At 36.5% G+C, this 17288-nt stretch overlaps 2 protein-coding genes across 3 annotated transcripts; one reads left to right on the forward strand and one right to left on the reverse strand.

The window, feature by feature from the left end:
* Window positions 1-814: 814 nt before the first annotated feature.
* Window positions 815-6277, reverse strand: Sln (monocarboxylic acid transporter silnoon). The gene is made up of 7 exons (XM_018508919.1): window positions 5414-6277; window positions 4528-4793; window positions 4217-4360; window positions 3774-4072; window positions 2854-3515; window positions 2185-2405; window positions 815-1066 (listed from the first exon to the last, which is right to left on the reverse strand). The coding sequence occupies exons 1-7, from the start codon at window positions 5815-5817 to the stop codon at window positions 888-890; spliced, it is 2175 nt and encodes a 724-aa protein (XP_018364421.1). The 5' UTR covers window positions 5818-6277; the 3' UTR covers window positions 815-887.
* A 2089-nt stretch (window positions 6278-8366) lies between these two features.
* Nmdar1 (glutamate ionotropic receptor NMDA type subunit 1) lies at window positions 8367-15843 on the forward strand. 2 transcript variants are annotated; one of them, XM_018508916.1, is made up of 17 exons: window positions 8367-8511; window positions 9423-9610; window positions 9826-10077; window positions 10366-10560; window positions 10770-10870; window positions 11021-11194; window positions 11598-11711; window positions 11825-11990; window positions 12085-12295; window positions 12699-12833; window positions 13130-13287; window positions 13368-13602; window positions 13813-13961; window positions 14053-14210; window positions 14481-14653; window positions 14759-15012; window positions 15304-15843. In XM_018508916.1, exons 2-17 carry the CDS (start codon window positions 9434-9436, stop codon window positions 15544-15546), a joined length of 2895 nt encoding a protein of 964 aa, XP_018364418.1. In that variant the 5' UTR covers window positions 8367-8511; window positions 9423-9433; the 3' UTR covers window positions 15547-15843. The 2 variants fall into 2 exon arrangements, with proteins under 2 accessions (XP_018364418.1, XP_018364420.1); XM_018508918.1 differs by having other exon boundaries at window positions 8367-8481; window positions 15304-15546.
* Window positions 15844-17288: the final 1445 nt, after the last annotated feature.

Here is a 17288-nt window from a genome sequence, read left to right on the forward strand (position 1 = left end):
ATATGTATATATACATATAATTTTGAACTTATTTGTGTCCATTATTTCAAGGCATTTGTAACCTAATGTTCATAGAAACATTTATTCTTCTTTTTTATCTAGGAACACGCTTATGAAATTTTTAATATACTCATGACTCATCTTGTGTGTGTATGTATACATATGTACACACACCAATTTAAAGATTAAAAAAAGAAATACGTAAACATCATGACTCAACATGTACATATTTAGATTTAATAAAAATTTATATTATAGATTATATTGTAAAGATTTTATATTATAGATTATTGGTCATCGTTTTTTAAATATTATTCATATATCCATTTGAATTAATTTACTTTCTATGTGATAATCACCTTTTCATATATATAAACAATGTTTAATAGACATTAAATTAATAAAAGATTTTGTATATAATTGTAATATGTAAAATGTAAATAATAAAAACAGGATAAGGAAACTTCTTGGAGATTGTTTATACGTTTATTAAAATTCATGAGACATATGTATTCACATGAACATTATTGCTTATACATTCACAAAACATACGTAATTTAAAACTCTCACCGAATGTTAATTAAATTTATTTGAAAGAATACTTGACAGAAAGGATGTTGAAAATATTGAAATACAAGAGAGAATGTCAGAAATAATTAGAGAATAAAATGAATAAATAAAGCATGAATATATAAGTTTCTAATCTATTTCATGAAATTTATCTAATAAAAATATTCCGTCTCAAAATATAAAAAGGCAGGGAGTCCATCTTGAAGATATTCAGTAAGCATTAATATGTTATTTTTTGTGACAACTGTTACGATTTATTTATTTTCCTATTACACATTAAATCACTTTATAGTCAACGATCACATTTTCAAAATAATTTATCCTTTTATGGTAGTGTCCCCTTGACGATTGTTATTCTCGGCGTTCACGGGCAGCTTTGTTGGATTTGTTTGGTTCTCGTTGAAAACCAAAAGCAGAGGTAAACCCCCTATGACCATACACGTACCCATACACAAAAAACACACAGTGTAACTTCCAGTTACATCGCGAAGATAACCTGGAACAATATCAATTATTATATAATCAATATAATATATAGCAACTAAAATCAATAAGAATTCATTAGAAATATATAACTATATATTACTAGAAAGAACAAAACGAATTGCATGTAAATAAATAAATACGATCAATTTAAATATATGCGTGTATATTCACGCAAACATACTTTAGGAATATTCTCGTAAATATTTTAATGTGTGCAGTCCATTTTTTTTATAAAACTTGAGATTGTAATTTACCATCGTATTTATTTTATTTATGAAATTCAGAATTTGCGAAAATATTATCCATTATATATAACATCTTAACATTACATAATAATTATAATCCTTTATACAACTCAAATACTATTAATGACTTGACATTTTCTCTAAAGAAAAATCGATACCGAATTAGTGATGGTTGCAGTATTTTATTATTCTATTTTATCTATTTTATAAAACCATCTGAGCAATTAATCTATAACCATAATGTACAAGTTTATCAAGATAAAAAATATATGAACATAGAACTACTTGACATAATTTAAATAAAAATCTGGACAAATACATAAAAAAACAAGCTGAAAAAAACGTAAATCGTAATCTTCAAAGATAATAATATTGAAACAATTCAAAAAGGCGATCATCAACGTGATTCAAAAGATGTATAATTATTTATAAAAATTATTAGATATCTCGTCTGGTGGCAAAAAAAAACTCAATTTTTATCCTGTATTGCACACATCGATCGTTATTTACTTATTAGAAAAAAGTAATCCTGCAAGAGAGACCAGCGGTGGTTAAAACAAAGAGCAACCCTGGCTGTACATTATGTATACGTGTATGCGTGTGCAGCTTTTATATTTTTATCTCCGCACTCTTAGACGTAATTATGCGAATAATTAACGCAATATATAGTGCAATACGTGGCTCAATATTTTCTCTATTGTCTCTGGAGTGAGTCGCACGCGTGTAATTTTCTATAGTCACACACTCACGAAAAAGTTAAATCGATCAAATTAAAGGGAAGACAAGAGAAAGGGAATCAACTCGATCTGAATTAAAGGGCATTTGCTGCCTTTGAGAAATGATTGCAGTGTACGGTTCCGGGGCAAGAAAGTGACGTCGTTACCTGCGAGAGGTGGAATGGAGATCGCTCCAAAGCTCTGGAACATCCTCACAAGACCATAACTGGACGATATTTTGTCGGTGCCGTATTGATCGGCGAGCAGGACGGGAACTAGGAGGAACCAACAGCCTAGGCACAACCCGTACATGCCGACGGAACATGCCAGCACATAAAAGGAGTGAGCCATCGGAATCGCCAAGACCGCCACGCCAGCACCGACCACGCTGCTCAATGAAAAAAAGACATTCAATAATTCAATAGTCGTTGATATACTTTCGTTTTATCGTTTCCGGAACGAAAGCATCCACCTGAAGATATTTCAAGCGGATATTGCATTGGGATAATTAATTGTTCGTTCATTAAATATTCAAACCGATGATATCCCAGAATATCTCTCTCGGGATCCTAAAATATCCCCTAAACCGTATTAAATTGCAGTCTCTTAGTATCACGCGTGAAGCGAATAGAAGCGATCCATAAATATTTCCTGGAGACGATTTTCATAATTTATTTATCGGGAATACAGATATAATTATTTTAGTTTTAACGATAATTAATTGTGTCTCTTTCTCTCTCCATCTAACGCGACGTTTCGACTATTTTACGACGCGAATTGAATTCTGAATCTCATCGAGATCGAGATGCGTGTCACACGTGAATGAAATCGCTCACCTGCCAATATATCCTTTCCGCCGATCGAACAGCTTGAGATCCGAGAGCCAGCCAAGACCGAGTCTGCCGCACAAATCGAGCACGGCGGAGATGGCCACCAGGTAGCCGGCCTCCGATTTCGTGTATCCAGCGGCGTGGACGTACGCCGGTAGGTAGTACAGCATGTACGGGCTACCAGTGGACATCAGGCTTACGGAGAAGCACATCATGATGAACTGCGGATTCTTCAGCAGCGACAAGTCGAGATATCGCGTCAGTCTCTGCATAAACGTGATCTTAGATTCCGTCGACGATGTCAGCGACAAGGACGGAATCCTGTTCGGCGGCGACGGGGGCGGCTGTTGCTGCTGTTGCTCCGGCGGACCCATCCCCGTCACAGACGACTTTAACGATCTGAGCGACGATCTGGCGGCCTTGTACACGCACGTCGAGTCCGTAGACAGATCCTCCACGCTGTGCAGGATACTGGAGCTACGAATCTTGGAAATAGGCTTCATGCGAAGACCCTCGCCCATCACGTCCTTCTCCTCGTCACTGTCAGTCAGCTCGACCGCCACCACGCCGCTGTTCTGGTGGAACAATTCGTTCAGCATGTTGTGTCGGGCAGTTGGATCATTGGCGAACAATAATTCCAATTTTTGTTGCTTTGATTTGTCCTGATCCTAGAGAGATACAGTAAGAAAGACAGCCGGTGAATATTATAAATTGCCATTGAATTTTTACAGCCGATATATATTGATTAGTTATTGTTGCATGGAGAGTATATCTGTTTATAAACAGATTGAGTCGTTTGCAATATTTTATAAAGAAAATATATTTAATTACATATTTTATAAATAATTTGCATGTATACATACAATAAATAATATCAATAGTAGATATATGTATAACATATATCAGTTGAGCATTCGATTGTATACCTGATCTTTCAGTTCCTTCTCGCTCTTCTCCACTGAGACGTCTTCCTCAGGAGCATAATTTTCGTCCAGTGGTCGGTACAATGTCGCACTGACACATACGTGCAGCATGCAACCGCCTAATAACAATATTGTGCCGTGAAAGCCGAAGTCTTTCACCAGAAATTCGATCAAAAGCGGGAATACGAAGCTACCCGCGGCAGTGCCGGACACGCAGATCCCATTTGCCAAAGCGCGGTGCTTGTCGAAGTACTGCGATACCAGGATTATACCTGGAGTCGTCGATAAGCCACCGCCGATACCTGCAAGGACACTTTTAACTTTGCTTCTTCAGTAAAATACGATATTGGAACTGTGCGGCGATGCAAAAGACGTAACGCGTAAGATATATATGAAGGATCGATCGAAGAATCGGGTCGCGAGATTGAAATTCGAATTGTACAAACCTGTCAGCACTCCAAATGTAAAAAAGAGGTGTATTAATCGCGTGGCAAAGTAACTAGTAGTAAGTCCTAGAGCGCAGAAAAGTCCACCCACGAAAACCACCGTTCGACAGCTGTACTTCTGGCAGAGCATACTCGTTACAGGAGCTGCGAAACGAAATATCGATTTAGCGCGCCTCGATTAAATATTATATCGACGCAAACGGACAAGGTCATCTAACGACGGATCATAGGCGAGTACGGTGACTTACGCTTCTTTTTCCCCCCCGAGAAACTGAGGTCGCGGAGGCAGAGAAGCCTGAACGATGACTTACCAAGCGCTAAACATAGGCACGTCAGAATCGCTGGTATCCAAGACGCGACCGAGGCTGATGAGTCCTTGAAAGTCTCCATGACCTCGACATACAGCACACCGTAGGACTTGACCAATCCGGCCACCCAGAATTGCACGAAAAAGGCGCCGAATACCACCACCCAACCGTAACCACCGTCCAAAGGGACGTACGTGGTGTTCCGGGGTTTCTTCGTCTCGTTTCTTTGCCGGGATTTCCTTCTTTTCGGAGCTGCATACCTCACGGATCTGAATTAGCATTTAGCTGTTATTATGTAAGCGAATAATTACGTGTAGATTTGGAAAAAATGCAAAACTACCCTCGACAATTTCTATTCTTTTTTTTTTTTAATCTTAATATATTTGGAAGCTACTGAGAAAAGTTGAAAGATTATAATAACAATTTACAAAATAGAAACAATCTGTAATGTAAATTTTACTCGTGAGAGGAATCGTGTCTATAACGTAAGACAAAGGATTAGCATAATTTAACATGCATAATTGAACTGAAAGTTAAATGTATGTTTAACTATTATTTACATCTTTTTATATTTCTTAAAGAATATAAGATTTATATATATATTTATAATAAGATTTACTACATTTATTACATTTTTTATATATCTATAAGATTTATCACACGTTTTCGTTTCCTAAAAAATCATGAGAAAATCGTTAACGGAAACGACACGTTTCGCATGCAACAGCTTAATACTGCGATAAACAGCGCGCTGAACAAAAAAAAAAGGTAAATTTAAACGTGTATAAATTTATCGCATAAGCAAGCATGTACATAATCGGCGTTCATTTGCCGATACCAGCCGATACCTGGTTAACACACCCTCGACAATATTCACTCCAACACCGACCTGAGCTCCCTAGATTTGGCGATGAGCGGCCGGGCAGTGAGGCTGGATATCGTCAGCAGGTTGTCGTTGTCCTCGTCCTCGACGACAGTGCCTTCGGGGCTCTGCAGATGCGGCGGTACGACTGGCGTCGACGTCGCCGTCGCCTGCACCGCCAAGGATGCCGGCCGCTTCGGTGACGGCACCCCGCTGGCGACGCCACTCAGATCGTACACTGGCGCCGAGTGGATGGAGAACAGCGAGCCCAGCTGAGTCGCCGGTTGATCATTCATATTCTCGTCGATGAGATTGTTGCCGGTGACGGCCATCTCCTGGGACGCTGTCGTAGGGACGCTGACGTCGACGTCGGCCAACAGGCTCGACGCCCGACATGCGTCCTGAAAGCTCCATTCTCGTGGTAGCGACATGTTTCCTCGGCGGCTTCCTCGGCGGAACCGGGGGGACCGTAATACATTGGATTATATTGCTTGGTTGGTCGCCCGTGATTTAGTCGATCGGTCTCTCTGGTCTTTCGTCCAGCAGCTCCTCGAGCTCTTTCTTCGCTCTTTGTCACCGCCTGGTGTTCACCCTCGCCTGCTTCTCCAATGACTGGAGAACGAATAACTCTCTGCTTCTATTTGGACACGATATCTACTTATATGTATAGGAGGACGCTGTTATGATCATACAACCCTTGTGCCTTTCCTTCCCTTTGATTGTACCGAAAGCTCCTCGGTGAGGAGGGCTTCGGTGTCCCTTGATTTAATTTTCAAAGACAAGCCCGACGAACTACTTGAACTCGAGGTATAGAAATGTCAACGATCGATGATCAGCGTTTTCTTGTCTAGCTGCCAAAGCACTTCTCCCGACTTTGTAATGTAGACTGAGACTTACTGAGACTCTCACTGAACACGAGTGGGGTGCGCACGCAGACTGGTGGAGGGTTGCTACTAACTGGAAATTTACAGTGGGATCGATACGTCGGTGACGCTGACGCGCAAAGGCATCTTCACGGAAATCACCCGCGACCCACGTGCAAACAAACTGACAGGGGAAAAACCACGAGTGTGACCATCGCTAGACAAGTCATCATTTTTGAACGAGCGAAACTGGGTTACATGAATATGGAGCTATACAAAGTTTTTTGATGAAAGAGAGATTGACGAGTAGCTACACATTTGAAGTACTTTGTATAAAAAACGTTAACAGTCGAAATGTTGGATAAAATTTAATTGTTCTGAAAAAATAAAATCCATTTCAATATATTGAAATAAAATAACTTACACTATGCTTGATATACATTGCAAAAAAATGAGCAATTTTCTAATAAGGGAAAAGGTCTAATTGTTACGCTCCAAATAGTTTTCGTATATAGTTTTTACGTTTTAACGTCTGAATGAAATTTGAGAAAATCGAAATTGCTTAGATTATTGAAATTGATTCTACATTCATATTTCACACGTCTAGAATATATATATATCTTTATATATATATATATATTTCCAGAAATTCAAAATTTTATAATAGAAGAAGGAATATCGAGTTCATTGTCCTTAGATCTTGTATTAAATAAAATATATAATATGATCATTGTTTGAAAAAAAAAATACTTTTGTTTTAACGAGTAAAAGTGTTTTGAAACACAACGTTTCGTGATGTAGTCAAATAAACAACTTACCTTTTATAGAAATATAATAAACAGATTTCATATTTATTCATATAGAGATATAATAAGTACTTTGTAAAGTCGAAAATCGCGGTTGTCAACTCAACTGCATAATTGATAAAATTTACATATTGCCGTCAAACATATCATTTACTATTTCAACGCAAGCCTGAAAATTTCTTCGATCTAAAGTAAATTACTAATCGCTCACAAAATGTTGCGTCCAAAATGTCGTTAGAAAGCGCTTCGCATTGTGGTTTAAGCTGATTGTCTCTTAGACGTCGGCCTTCGCTTGTCATTACGTCATCTTGCGTGCACTGTTCGCCCTCGATTGTCGTAATTATCTGGTAACAGCAATTGTGGAAGAAGTTTACGCAGAGATAATCATTTCGCGAAATGCTGCATCCAAATATAATTTCATTATACAAGTAAATACATAAGCAATATTAAGAATCTTTAAAATCAAGTAAATAAGATTTTAAAAAATGATTGTGATATATCATTAATTGTACACTATTATTTAACCTAATATCATTCAGTATTGTTTGATAACTTTATCGAAAAAAGGTCTATTTGTGTGTCTCATTAATTTATCTCCCACTAATACAATATCAAAATTATTTATAGATAAACTTTATACAGAAGAAATTAAAATAAGAATAGCTACGAGCCAAAACAAACAAATTTTAATGTACAATATAATAACGTTGACATTAAACATAAAAATAAAACAAAATAAAAATATATGCCTACCTAAAACTAACGTTTCGACCACCTTCGGGTCATTATCAAAGTTCCAAATAAATATCCGTTGACTATTATAAAATAGACTCACATAAGTAAGTAATCATAAAAGTAAAATGCCGAAAAATTAATTAAACATAGATCTTCGCTGTTTAGGCCTTGATTTATTTTGTTTTATTTTTATGTTTGATGTCAACGTTATTATGTGTACATTAAAATTTGTTTGTTTTGGCTCGTAGCTATTCTTACTTTAATTTCTTTTATTTAAATTTCTTGAGCCATTCTCTATTATGTATTTTTAAACTTTATACATTAAGTAAGTAACTTTTAAGAAAATAATAACAATGAAAGCAACCGTACTGATATTAAATGTAGAAACAGATTTGCGCAGCGACTGTTTCGATTAGCGTTGTTTGAATTTGGCGATTTCTTGATCGAACCTCGTGGCGGGGGTAACTTCTACGCGCAGCATCCGACTGGATCAATGACAAATCTCCCAACTCTCTACATCCCTTGCGCTCGCGCTCTATCTCGAGGTTCGGCATTAGCGCTTGGGCTGTTCCAAGGTGCGCTTCCCTCGGGCGTGGACTGATTTTGACATGTAATAAATAGTAGTAGGTTCCGAGTGGATCCTTGGAGATCCGTCTCGCTCCAGAAAATCGGACAAGATATCTAAGATAAGGTGCATATAATAAAGCATCAGAAATCATACGTGAGTAAGCTGCTTGAATTTCCTTTTAAAATGCGTGAATCTCACACGATTAAAACCCAGTAAGACTTTCGATAACATCAGCAATTATTATTTTTAAATACGTGTTTGTATAATGCTCCATATAAACATATAAGTTAAAAAAAAATTATATTAATTATATAAAACACTAATAATGACCTTCAAACATATAAATATGTATTGAAGACGAATAAAACACGTAGAGAAATACGAGTTGAAACAACGTTTTGTTCGACGTTGCGAAAATACGAACAACTTTCATCGTGGAAATGGGCGGAGGCTGTTTACTCTAGGAAAGGATACAAATCAATGACCCAGTTACTCTTTTAATCTTCATCTTTTAATCTATTTAGCAATAATAAGGTCCAACAAAAACAATATTATACTTTTGCAAAAATAATCTTTCCGCACAAGCTTACTTTTTATATAGCGGAATCTGACGTCTGTTATTAATAATATCTAAGATTATAAAATTATAATAAATAATCATTAAATTACAATTTACGATAGTGAAAGAATAAAAATTCTTAAATATTTTATATAATTTAGGCATATTTAAAATATTAAATACTTGATATTAATTTTTTAATATTTTTTTTTATTAAACTAAAAATATATATCAAAAAAGATAAAACTATTCATACTTTACTAATTAATTACATTTCGTTTAATTATTGATTGTATTATATATTGTTTATTATAACAATCTTAATTTTAATAAAGAAAATTTAATACAAATTTTAACACATTGAGGACATTAAGATATTAAGTTAAAAAATATGTTATACATGTATAAATTATTTCATCTTATTTAGTTTATGACTGAAATTACAATATCAATTATCAAAAATTGGTAATTTATTGATTTAACGTAAAGATTTGTTTAAGAATAGGTTGCTACACGATGACGAAATTACGTATGAAGACTGTGCTGTCACTCATCTTCATTATCTTGCACAATGCTCCACGGTTAGGACTCGTCCTCGCCAGGACAATGAACTATAACAATCCAAGATTCTTCAAGATCGGTGGTGTTCTCTCCAATGTTGACAGCAAAGAGCACTTTGAAAAAACGATTGACGTAAGATTAATAATGCTAATTTTATAATAACAGCGTGTAATAATATATAACTTACAATATATTATATATATATATATATATATATGTAACTTGACTTATAATAATTGTTAAATGTATACTAAAGAGAATTCTAAGCATTATAATATTATACTTGTACAATATATCTGGTGTATGTTCAATATGACTATGCATACATACATATACCTCAATTTCAGCATCTCAATTTCGATTTCCAATACGTCAATAAAGGGGTGACATACAAGCACACAGTAATCGAAATGGACTCCAACCCTATCAGAACCGCATTGAGCGTCTGCCGATCTTTGATAGCCGAACAGGTGTACGCAGTAGTGGTGTCGCATCCGCTTACAGGCGATTTATCACCGGCAGCAGTTTCTTACACAAGCGGTTTTTATCACATACCCGTGATTGGCATATCATCTAGGGACTCCGCCTTTTCGGATAAAGTATGTATAAAATAAAATAAATAATTTGTACAATTTAATAATAGATACAGAAACTAAAGCAAATTTACGCGTAAAACTAAACCGAAAGTATATTATTTCTTTTTGTAGGAATTTCATATATTAGCTTACAATATTTTTGAGAAAATTCATTTGAAAATTAATACATTACTAAACACAAACCTTTTATATTATAGTACAAAAAAAACAAATCAAATAAAAAACAATCTACATTGTATGATTATATGTGATCGATGATGCAGCGGTAACTGAATGGTAACATCTTTCCAGAACATTCATGTCTCATTTTTGCGTACTGTACCGCCATATTCTCATCAAGCGGATGTCTGGGTAGAACTACTGAAGCACTTTAACTACATGAAGATCATCTTCATCCATAGTTCCGATACGGATGGTCGCGCGCTTCTTGGACGTTTTCAGACGACGTCGCAGAATTTAGAAGATGACGTAGAAATCAAAGTGCAGGCACGTTGCACAATAATTTAGACCTTTTATGGCAATAATATTATTATGTTAATATTAATACTTCAACTATTATTAAATTGTGTTACAAGTTATAAATTTTATACTTTAGTACTTTATACTAATAGTTATGTAATTTCCTCAATAATTGCTATTACTTACATCATCTGAATTAAAAAGAAGAATTTTGTTACTAAATATCATTATTTCAGGTCGAATCAGTTATCGAATTCGAACCGGGATTACACAATTTCGAGGAGCAATTGAGGGAAATGAAAAGCGCACAAGCGAGAGTCTGCCTCATGTATGCTTCGTGAGTATTCATCATTTACGAATTTCGAGAATTATGACAAAGTAAAATAGGAAACGTAAAATACAAATTCTATTCTAAAATAATAAATATTCTAATACGTGGACTTCAATTGCGAAAATACTTCAATAAACTTCTTTGAACACGTGACAGGAAGAAGGATGCGGAAGTGATTTTCAACGACGCATCTAATCTAAACATGACCGGCGCCGGATATGTGTGGATCGTCACCGAACAGGCATTAGACGCGCCAAACGCGCCAGATGGCTTGCTGGGGTTGAAGCTAATCAATGCTACCCAGGAAAAATCGCATATATCCGACAGCTTGTTAGTATATACTTTAAACTACCATTATATTTACCAGGTTTCCACTGCATTGCACATCTGCCTTTACTTAGAATTGATATTTTTTAAGCTTATTTAGATGTTACACATCTCGAATAATTAAATATAATTAAAAATAATAACACAATAAGAGTTCTTTTTGCAAGCTAATGGATCTTAAGCCTTGTGTCCACGATGCTAGAAATCGGTCCGAGACCTCGGATGAAGAAAGAATTGACCAATCGCAATGGTCATGTGATCAAATTGTTCAAATGTGATTTGTTAATTTTTTCCCTGTCCGAGATCTCGGACCGATTTCTAGCACATCGGGATTACTTCAAAGAAATTTTAAATAGTTCCTTAAAAATTTGTCTTTCCTACATTTGTTTCTCTGTGTACTGTTTAGGTATGTCCTCGTATCCGCATTGCGAGCGATGAATCAGACAGAGAAGATCACCGAGGCACCGAAGGACTGCAGCGATTCCGGTTCCATATGGGAAACCGGCAAGAGTCTTTTCCAGTATGATCATCTCTTATATCTAATTCTCTAATTCGAAAATCTTTTTCTACCAATCCTGATAGCAATAAAAGTTCTATTATTTCGCTCTTATCTTTTGTTATTTGGCTTTTCAGGTATATTCTCAAGCAAGTATTACCGCATGGTTCGACGGGTCGAGTGGCATTCGACGATAACGGGGACCGCATATTCGCCGAGTATGATATAGTCAACATCCAATACACAGGTCCAGACAATAACAACAAGACGCAGATGTCCGTCGGCCAGTACTTTTATCCCGCTGTGAGTAGACAATTCAACAAGCATTCTGTATAAAATGGCATATCCTTGTGTTAGTCACGTAGTTCAAACGTAATGATTCTTTGTTACCGAATAGAATGGTACCAAGATGAAGCTGCGAGTGAACGAATCCAACATTATATGGCCGGGTCGTTTGAAGATCAAACCCGAAGGTTTCATGATACCCACGCATTTGAAGGTGCTGACAATCGAGGAAAAGCCATTTGTTTATGTTCGCGTATTACCTGACAATGAGGCCGAGTGTCTACCTGAGGAGATCGCATGTCCGCACTTCAACATAACAGACGGTGCGTTGCTAGTTAACATAGTAGTGAAGTTATCTTACAATTTTAATGATGTTTTCAACCAAATTATTATTTTAATTTATGGAATAATATTTTTCATCTTATTAGCTTGGATAGAACTATTAATTTTTTTCCTATCAACACATAAAAAAAGAGATTAGAATTAAAATGATTTACAAGGGATTCTGTTGATTGAATCAGTCATCAGTTAACTTATTCGAAGTTAGATTCAAGTTGTGTGTCTTGAGAATTTTTAGTTTAATTTATTTGATTTATTAATTTGTTCTCTATAAACATTACGTCTACTCAAACAAGTTGTTGATGTTTCTATTGCGTCAAATCAATAGTATTCAAAATTACTTAGAAAATATAATGGAACGTAATTAATTTTTTTTCTTTTTAACAGATAATCAAATGTTTTGCTGTAAAGGATATTGCGTGGATTTACTAAAAGAATTGTCGAAAACGATTAATTTCACGTACAGTTTAGCTCTATCGCCGGATGGTCAGTTTGGCAGCTACGTGATCAAAAATACTTCGGGTAAGTAACAGAATTATTGAATTTTATACAAATATAAGATATTAAATTTTTAAAGAAAGGACCCAAGTAGCACACAGCGCTTACAAAGCGTTAACAAAGCACTAAAAAGGCGTATATAATCGCTTTTTAGCGCTTTGCAAGCGCTGCTGTGCTACTTAAGGGGATAAGTTTTCAAAGAATCAATTTGGATTTTATCTAGTTTCTAAATTCATTTTTAGACATCAACGGATTAATAATTTAAATTTCTATTTTGTGTTTTTTCTTGTTTTTTTTCTCGCGTTTCGATACATCAAAAGTCGGAGGAAAAAAAGAATGGACAGGTCTTATTGGCGAGATAGTCAACGAACGAGCGGATATGATCGTCGCACCATTAACAATCAATCCAGAGCGTGCCGAGTTTATCGAATTCAGTAAGCCCTTCAAGTATCAAGGCATCACTATCCTTGAGAAAAAGGTATTCTTTTTAATCCTATACAAAATAAAAACGTCATACATTTTATGCAAAAATAAATATGTATATTTTCCTGAGTTTAGCCTTCAAGATCATCCACTCTAGTATCTTTCTTACAACCGTTCAGCAATACCCTTTGGATCCTCGTAATGGTATCGGTGCACGTAGTGGCGTTGGTTTTGTATCTGCTCGATCGATTTTCACCCTTCGGCAGATTCAAACTAGCCAACACTGACGGCACCGAGGAAGATGCCCTCAATCTATCCAGTGCTATCTGGTTCGCTTGGGGTGTATTATTGAATAGCGGTATAGGAGAGGGTAAGGTATTATTCTTTCATCTTTTTTTCGTTCATTTCATAATCAGATGTCGCATTTGGAGGGAGAGACACTAGAAAAAGAAAAAAAATAATTACAAATTTAAAGTCAAAAAATCGTTAAACTAGAGCTCTCGGATATACTCAGATATACATTTTCTACGTGGCCATTTAATTGTTAATCAAATTTTTTATTATCATTTATATTTTGTAGGTACTCCACGAAGTTTTTCCGCGCGTGTGCTGGGAATGGTGTGGGCCGGATTCGCTATGATCATCGTTGCATCGTACACCGCTAATTTAGCGGCGTTCCTCGTTTTGGAGCGACCAAAAACTAAACTCACCGGCATCAATGACGCTCGAGTAAGAATTAAAACCAACTATGTTCCTGACCGAGAATCGATGTATCTGGTATGCAATCCGATGTAAACACTTGCGACGTTTATTTGTAAAGCTCAGAAATACGATGGAGAATTTGACGTGTGCAACAGTGAAGGGATCCGCTGTAGACATGTACTTCAGACGCCAAGTAGAATTGTCTAATATGTATCGTACAATGGAGGCGAATAACTATGACACTGCCGAAGACGCGATTCGTGATATTAAAATTGGGTAAGCATTTCAATTTTTGGGACCGTTAATCCTTTGCTTAAGTTGAAAGTCTTAGGTTATTGAATTATTAAATACGCATTAAATCTATAATTTTAAAATCTCTATACTTTCAATATCTTCGATCTCGTATATTACGCCAAATAATTGAAGCACAATCTGTTAACAAACTATTTAACAGACGTTTAAATATCTTTATCGACATCAACAACAGTTTAATATATTTTACACGTCAACCTGATTACATGATCACATTGCTCTTTTTTCCTTCAGAAAATTAATGGCCTTCATCTGGGATAGCTCGCGACTGGAATTCGAAGCAGCTCAAGATTGCGAATTAGTGACGGCTGGTGAACTATTTGGCCGTTCGGGTTACGGAATTGGTTTGCAAAAAGGATCGCCTTGGGCGGACGCTGTGACATTGGCGATCTTAGACTTCCACGAAAGTGAGTGTGCAACAAGTCTTAATGCAAAGCACTTGATGCTCGCGCGATTCCAATTTTCCTTTCAGCGAGATTTGTTGCTTTCTTCTAACCGTGATTTTTTTGCAGGTGGTTTCATGGAGAGTCTCGACAATCTTTGGATCTTGCATGGCAATGTACAACAATGCGAGCAATTTGAAAAAATGCCAAACACTCTCGGCCTGGAGAACATGGCAGGGGTGTTCATCGTCGTCGGTGTCGGTATCGGCGGCGGAGTCGCTCTAATCATAATCGAGATGGCATACAAAAAGCACCAAATACGTAAACAGAGAAAAATGGAACTAGCAAGACACGCCGCCGACAAGTGGCGAGGGATGATCGAGGTAATTCAGTTTAATTAATTTAAAGAAGTCGACAGGGTCGATTTCATCAAATTACATCAAATTAATCGACATAATTAAGTTACTCCGATCATGGTACAATTTTATTTGTAAAAGTATTGCTCTTGAAATTATTTATTAAGGAATTTCTTAAAGAGTTGTCTAACAAGAAACCCGTACAATTTACTTTTGAGATACTTATAATCTTTATCTTCGTGAGACTTTTTAGCACTCTTAGATCGTATCTCATACACCTTCGCCGTCAATTATTGCATTCTCTTGTTTCGTAAGCAGAAACGGAAAACTTTGCGGGCGTCGATAGTGACGCAGCGAAGGATCCAGAGCAACGGTCTGAACGATCCCGCGACAGTGAGCCTAGCGGTCGACACAGTCGCCAGGGCGAACGTGGGCTCGCGCAGTCCAGGTCGCGCCTGGCCCGGTGACAGCGATCTGAGACAACGGCCAATCTCCCGCTCCGACGACATCCGACTGTCGCCCGCCGCCTACACTGCCGACGTGTCGCATCTCATAGTCTAATCTTACATTGATTTGTAGTTTTTTACTGAATAAGAAGTCGCCAACCATTCCTAGTAGATTACAGTATGAGATGAAACTCATCCGAATACCTTCCTTGCATAGTGAAATACGATCGCGGGATGATTTGAATAACTGTGGGATATATTTAAAACGATTAATCGTTCGCTTGTTAGATGTTTATAGAAAATTATGATGGACTTAAAGATATCTTTGATATTTATTGATCGTTGCAGATGAAATGTCATTTGTTTTATGTAAGTGATTTTGAGATCTAATTTTTGAAAAAACAAACTGTACGTAAACATTTAAATAACGTTAGTCAAATTTATGTGAGTATTCTTAAATTTAACTTAAAATGTTAAAAAGTAAGAAAGTTTTTTTAAATAGGCCACTGACTTTCTTTATTTGCTACAACGAGAAAGAAACATTGTGCTTAAATATATAAATATATTTATTATGAATCTATCACTGATGTTTTATCGATTGTAAAGATATATTAAAATATAACTAATTTGTTTTACATAAGACTTTCTCTTTGGACTTAAATCTAAGATTTTCCGTTGTAAAACTTAAGTTACTTTATCAATGCAGTTAATCCATCGAAAACAGGAATTAAATTATTATAAGATTTGTACGTTTTCATTATATACTTTCAACATTTTAGGTCACCTCTAAACATTCACTTGTTTTGTTTTAAAAACAAAGAATAGACAATTCATTACCAATTTTCATGAACTATACATATATCTAGATACAATATTATAAAATATCTGATTTTTATCTTGAACAATGTAAACATTTTATCTCACATCAGTTGATTATAAATTGCAAACAAGTTCTTCAAATTTCATAAGCATAATTTATTGCTAATCTAATTATAAGATATCATGATGGCTAAATGGTAGTCGGTATATTTCTCATATTATTGATACTGTCGTTGGTGTTTATGTAAAATTACAAAATTTCGCGTAGAATAACTTAACATCCAAATAAATTAAATAAGTAGATGAGGAATGAATATTGAATAATTTTGAGAAGTGTGTATTTAACTCTTGCCAGTGATAGAGTTAACGATATCCTTGAGTTGCCGAGAGATATCCTGGTGTTACAGAGGGATATCCCGATGTAGAAGGATAGCTCACCGTCAGCCTGCAGTATTGTAACTTGATATATAGCAGGAATGGAAACAGAAGATTGATTCGGTTAATTTTGTTATCCAATAAACGTTTCGCTCGACGCACTAGCGCTGGCTGAACTTGAGGCGGTCGCAAAACTTGAGCCTCCAGCTGGTCCGCTCAACTTTATCACATCACCAGTTAATGGAAAACCATCATGGTTTGGAAAACCATCTGAAGGACTGGTCGCAAAACTTGAACCCTGAGCTGGTCCGCTCAACTTTATTATACCACCAGTTATTGGAAAGTTTGCAAAACCACCTGAAGGACTGGGGACAAAGGAAGCACCTGCAGCTGATGATGCAATTCCCTGTTGTCCGTACGGTGGTAAATACGTAGGCGCAGGTGTTGATACAGATACAGGAAGTTGATATGTAGCAGGCGGACGTGTAGGTCGTGGTTGCGGCCGAGGTGGAGGTAGATATGTGCGACGTGTAGGAGGAGGAGGAGGAGGCGGAGGTGGCGGTGGAGGCGGAGGTGGCGGCGGTGGTGGAGGCGGCGGCGGGGGAGGAGGTGGTATATATGTCGGTGTTGGCGGGGGAGGAGGAGGAGGTGGTGGTGGTGGCG

The sequence above is a fragment of the Trachymyrmex cornetzi genome, unplaced genomic scaffold, assembly GCF_001594075.2.
Source record: "Trachymyrmex cornetzi isolate Tcor2-1 unplaced genomic scaffold, Tcor1.1 scaffold276, whole genome shotgun sequence".
Taxonomy (NCBI): Eukaryota; Metazoa; Arthropoda; class Insecta; order Hymenoptera; family Formicidae; genus Trachymyrmex; species Trachymyrmex cornetzi.

Excerpts from the sequence above, each read along its gene's own strand:
- Sln (XM_018508919.1), bottom strand. The coding sequence starts at position 5,817 with ATGTCGCTACCACGAGAATGGAGCTTTCAGGACGCATGTCGGGCGTCG. Across the intron at positions 4,361-4,527 it reads GTGCCTATGTTTAGCGCTTG|CTCCTGTAACGAGTATGCTC; the intron begins GTAAGTCATCGT and ends TTCGTTTCGCAG. Across the intron at positions 2,406-2,853 it reads CGGAAAGGATATATTGGCAG|CGTGGTCGGTGCTGGCGTGG; the intron begins GTGAGCGATTTC and ends TTCATTGAGCAG.
- Nmdar1 (XM_018508916.1), top strand. The coding sequence starts at position 9,434 with ATGACGAAATTACGTATGAAGACTGTGCTGTCACTCATCTTCATTATC. Across the intron at positions 10,078-10,365 it reads ACTCCGCCTTTTCGGATAAA|AACATTCATGTCTCATTTTT; the intron begins GTATGTATAAAA and ends ACATCTTTCCAG. Across the intron at positions 11,195-11,597 it reads TCGCATATATCCGACAGCTT|GTATGTCCTCGTATCCGCAT; the intron begins GTTAGTATATAC and ends TGTACTGTTTAG.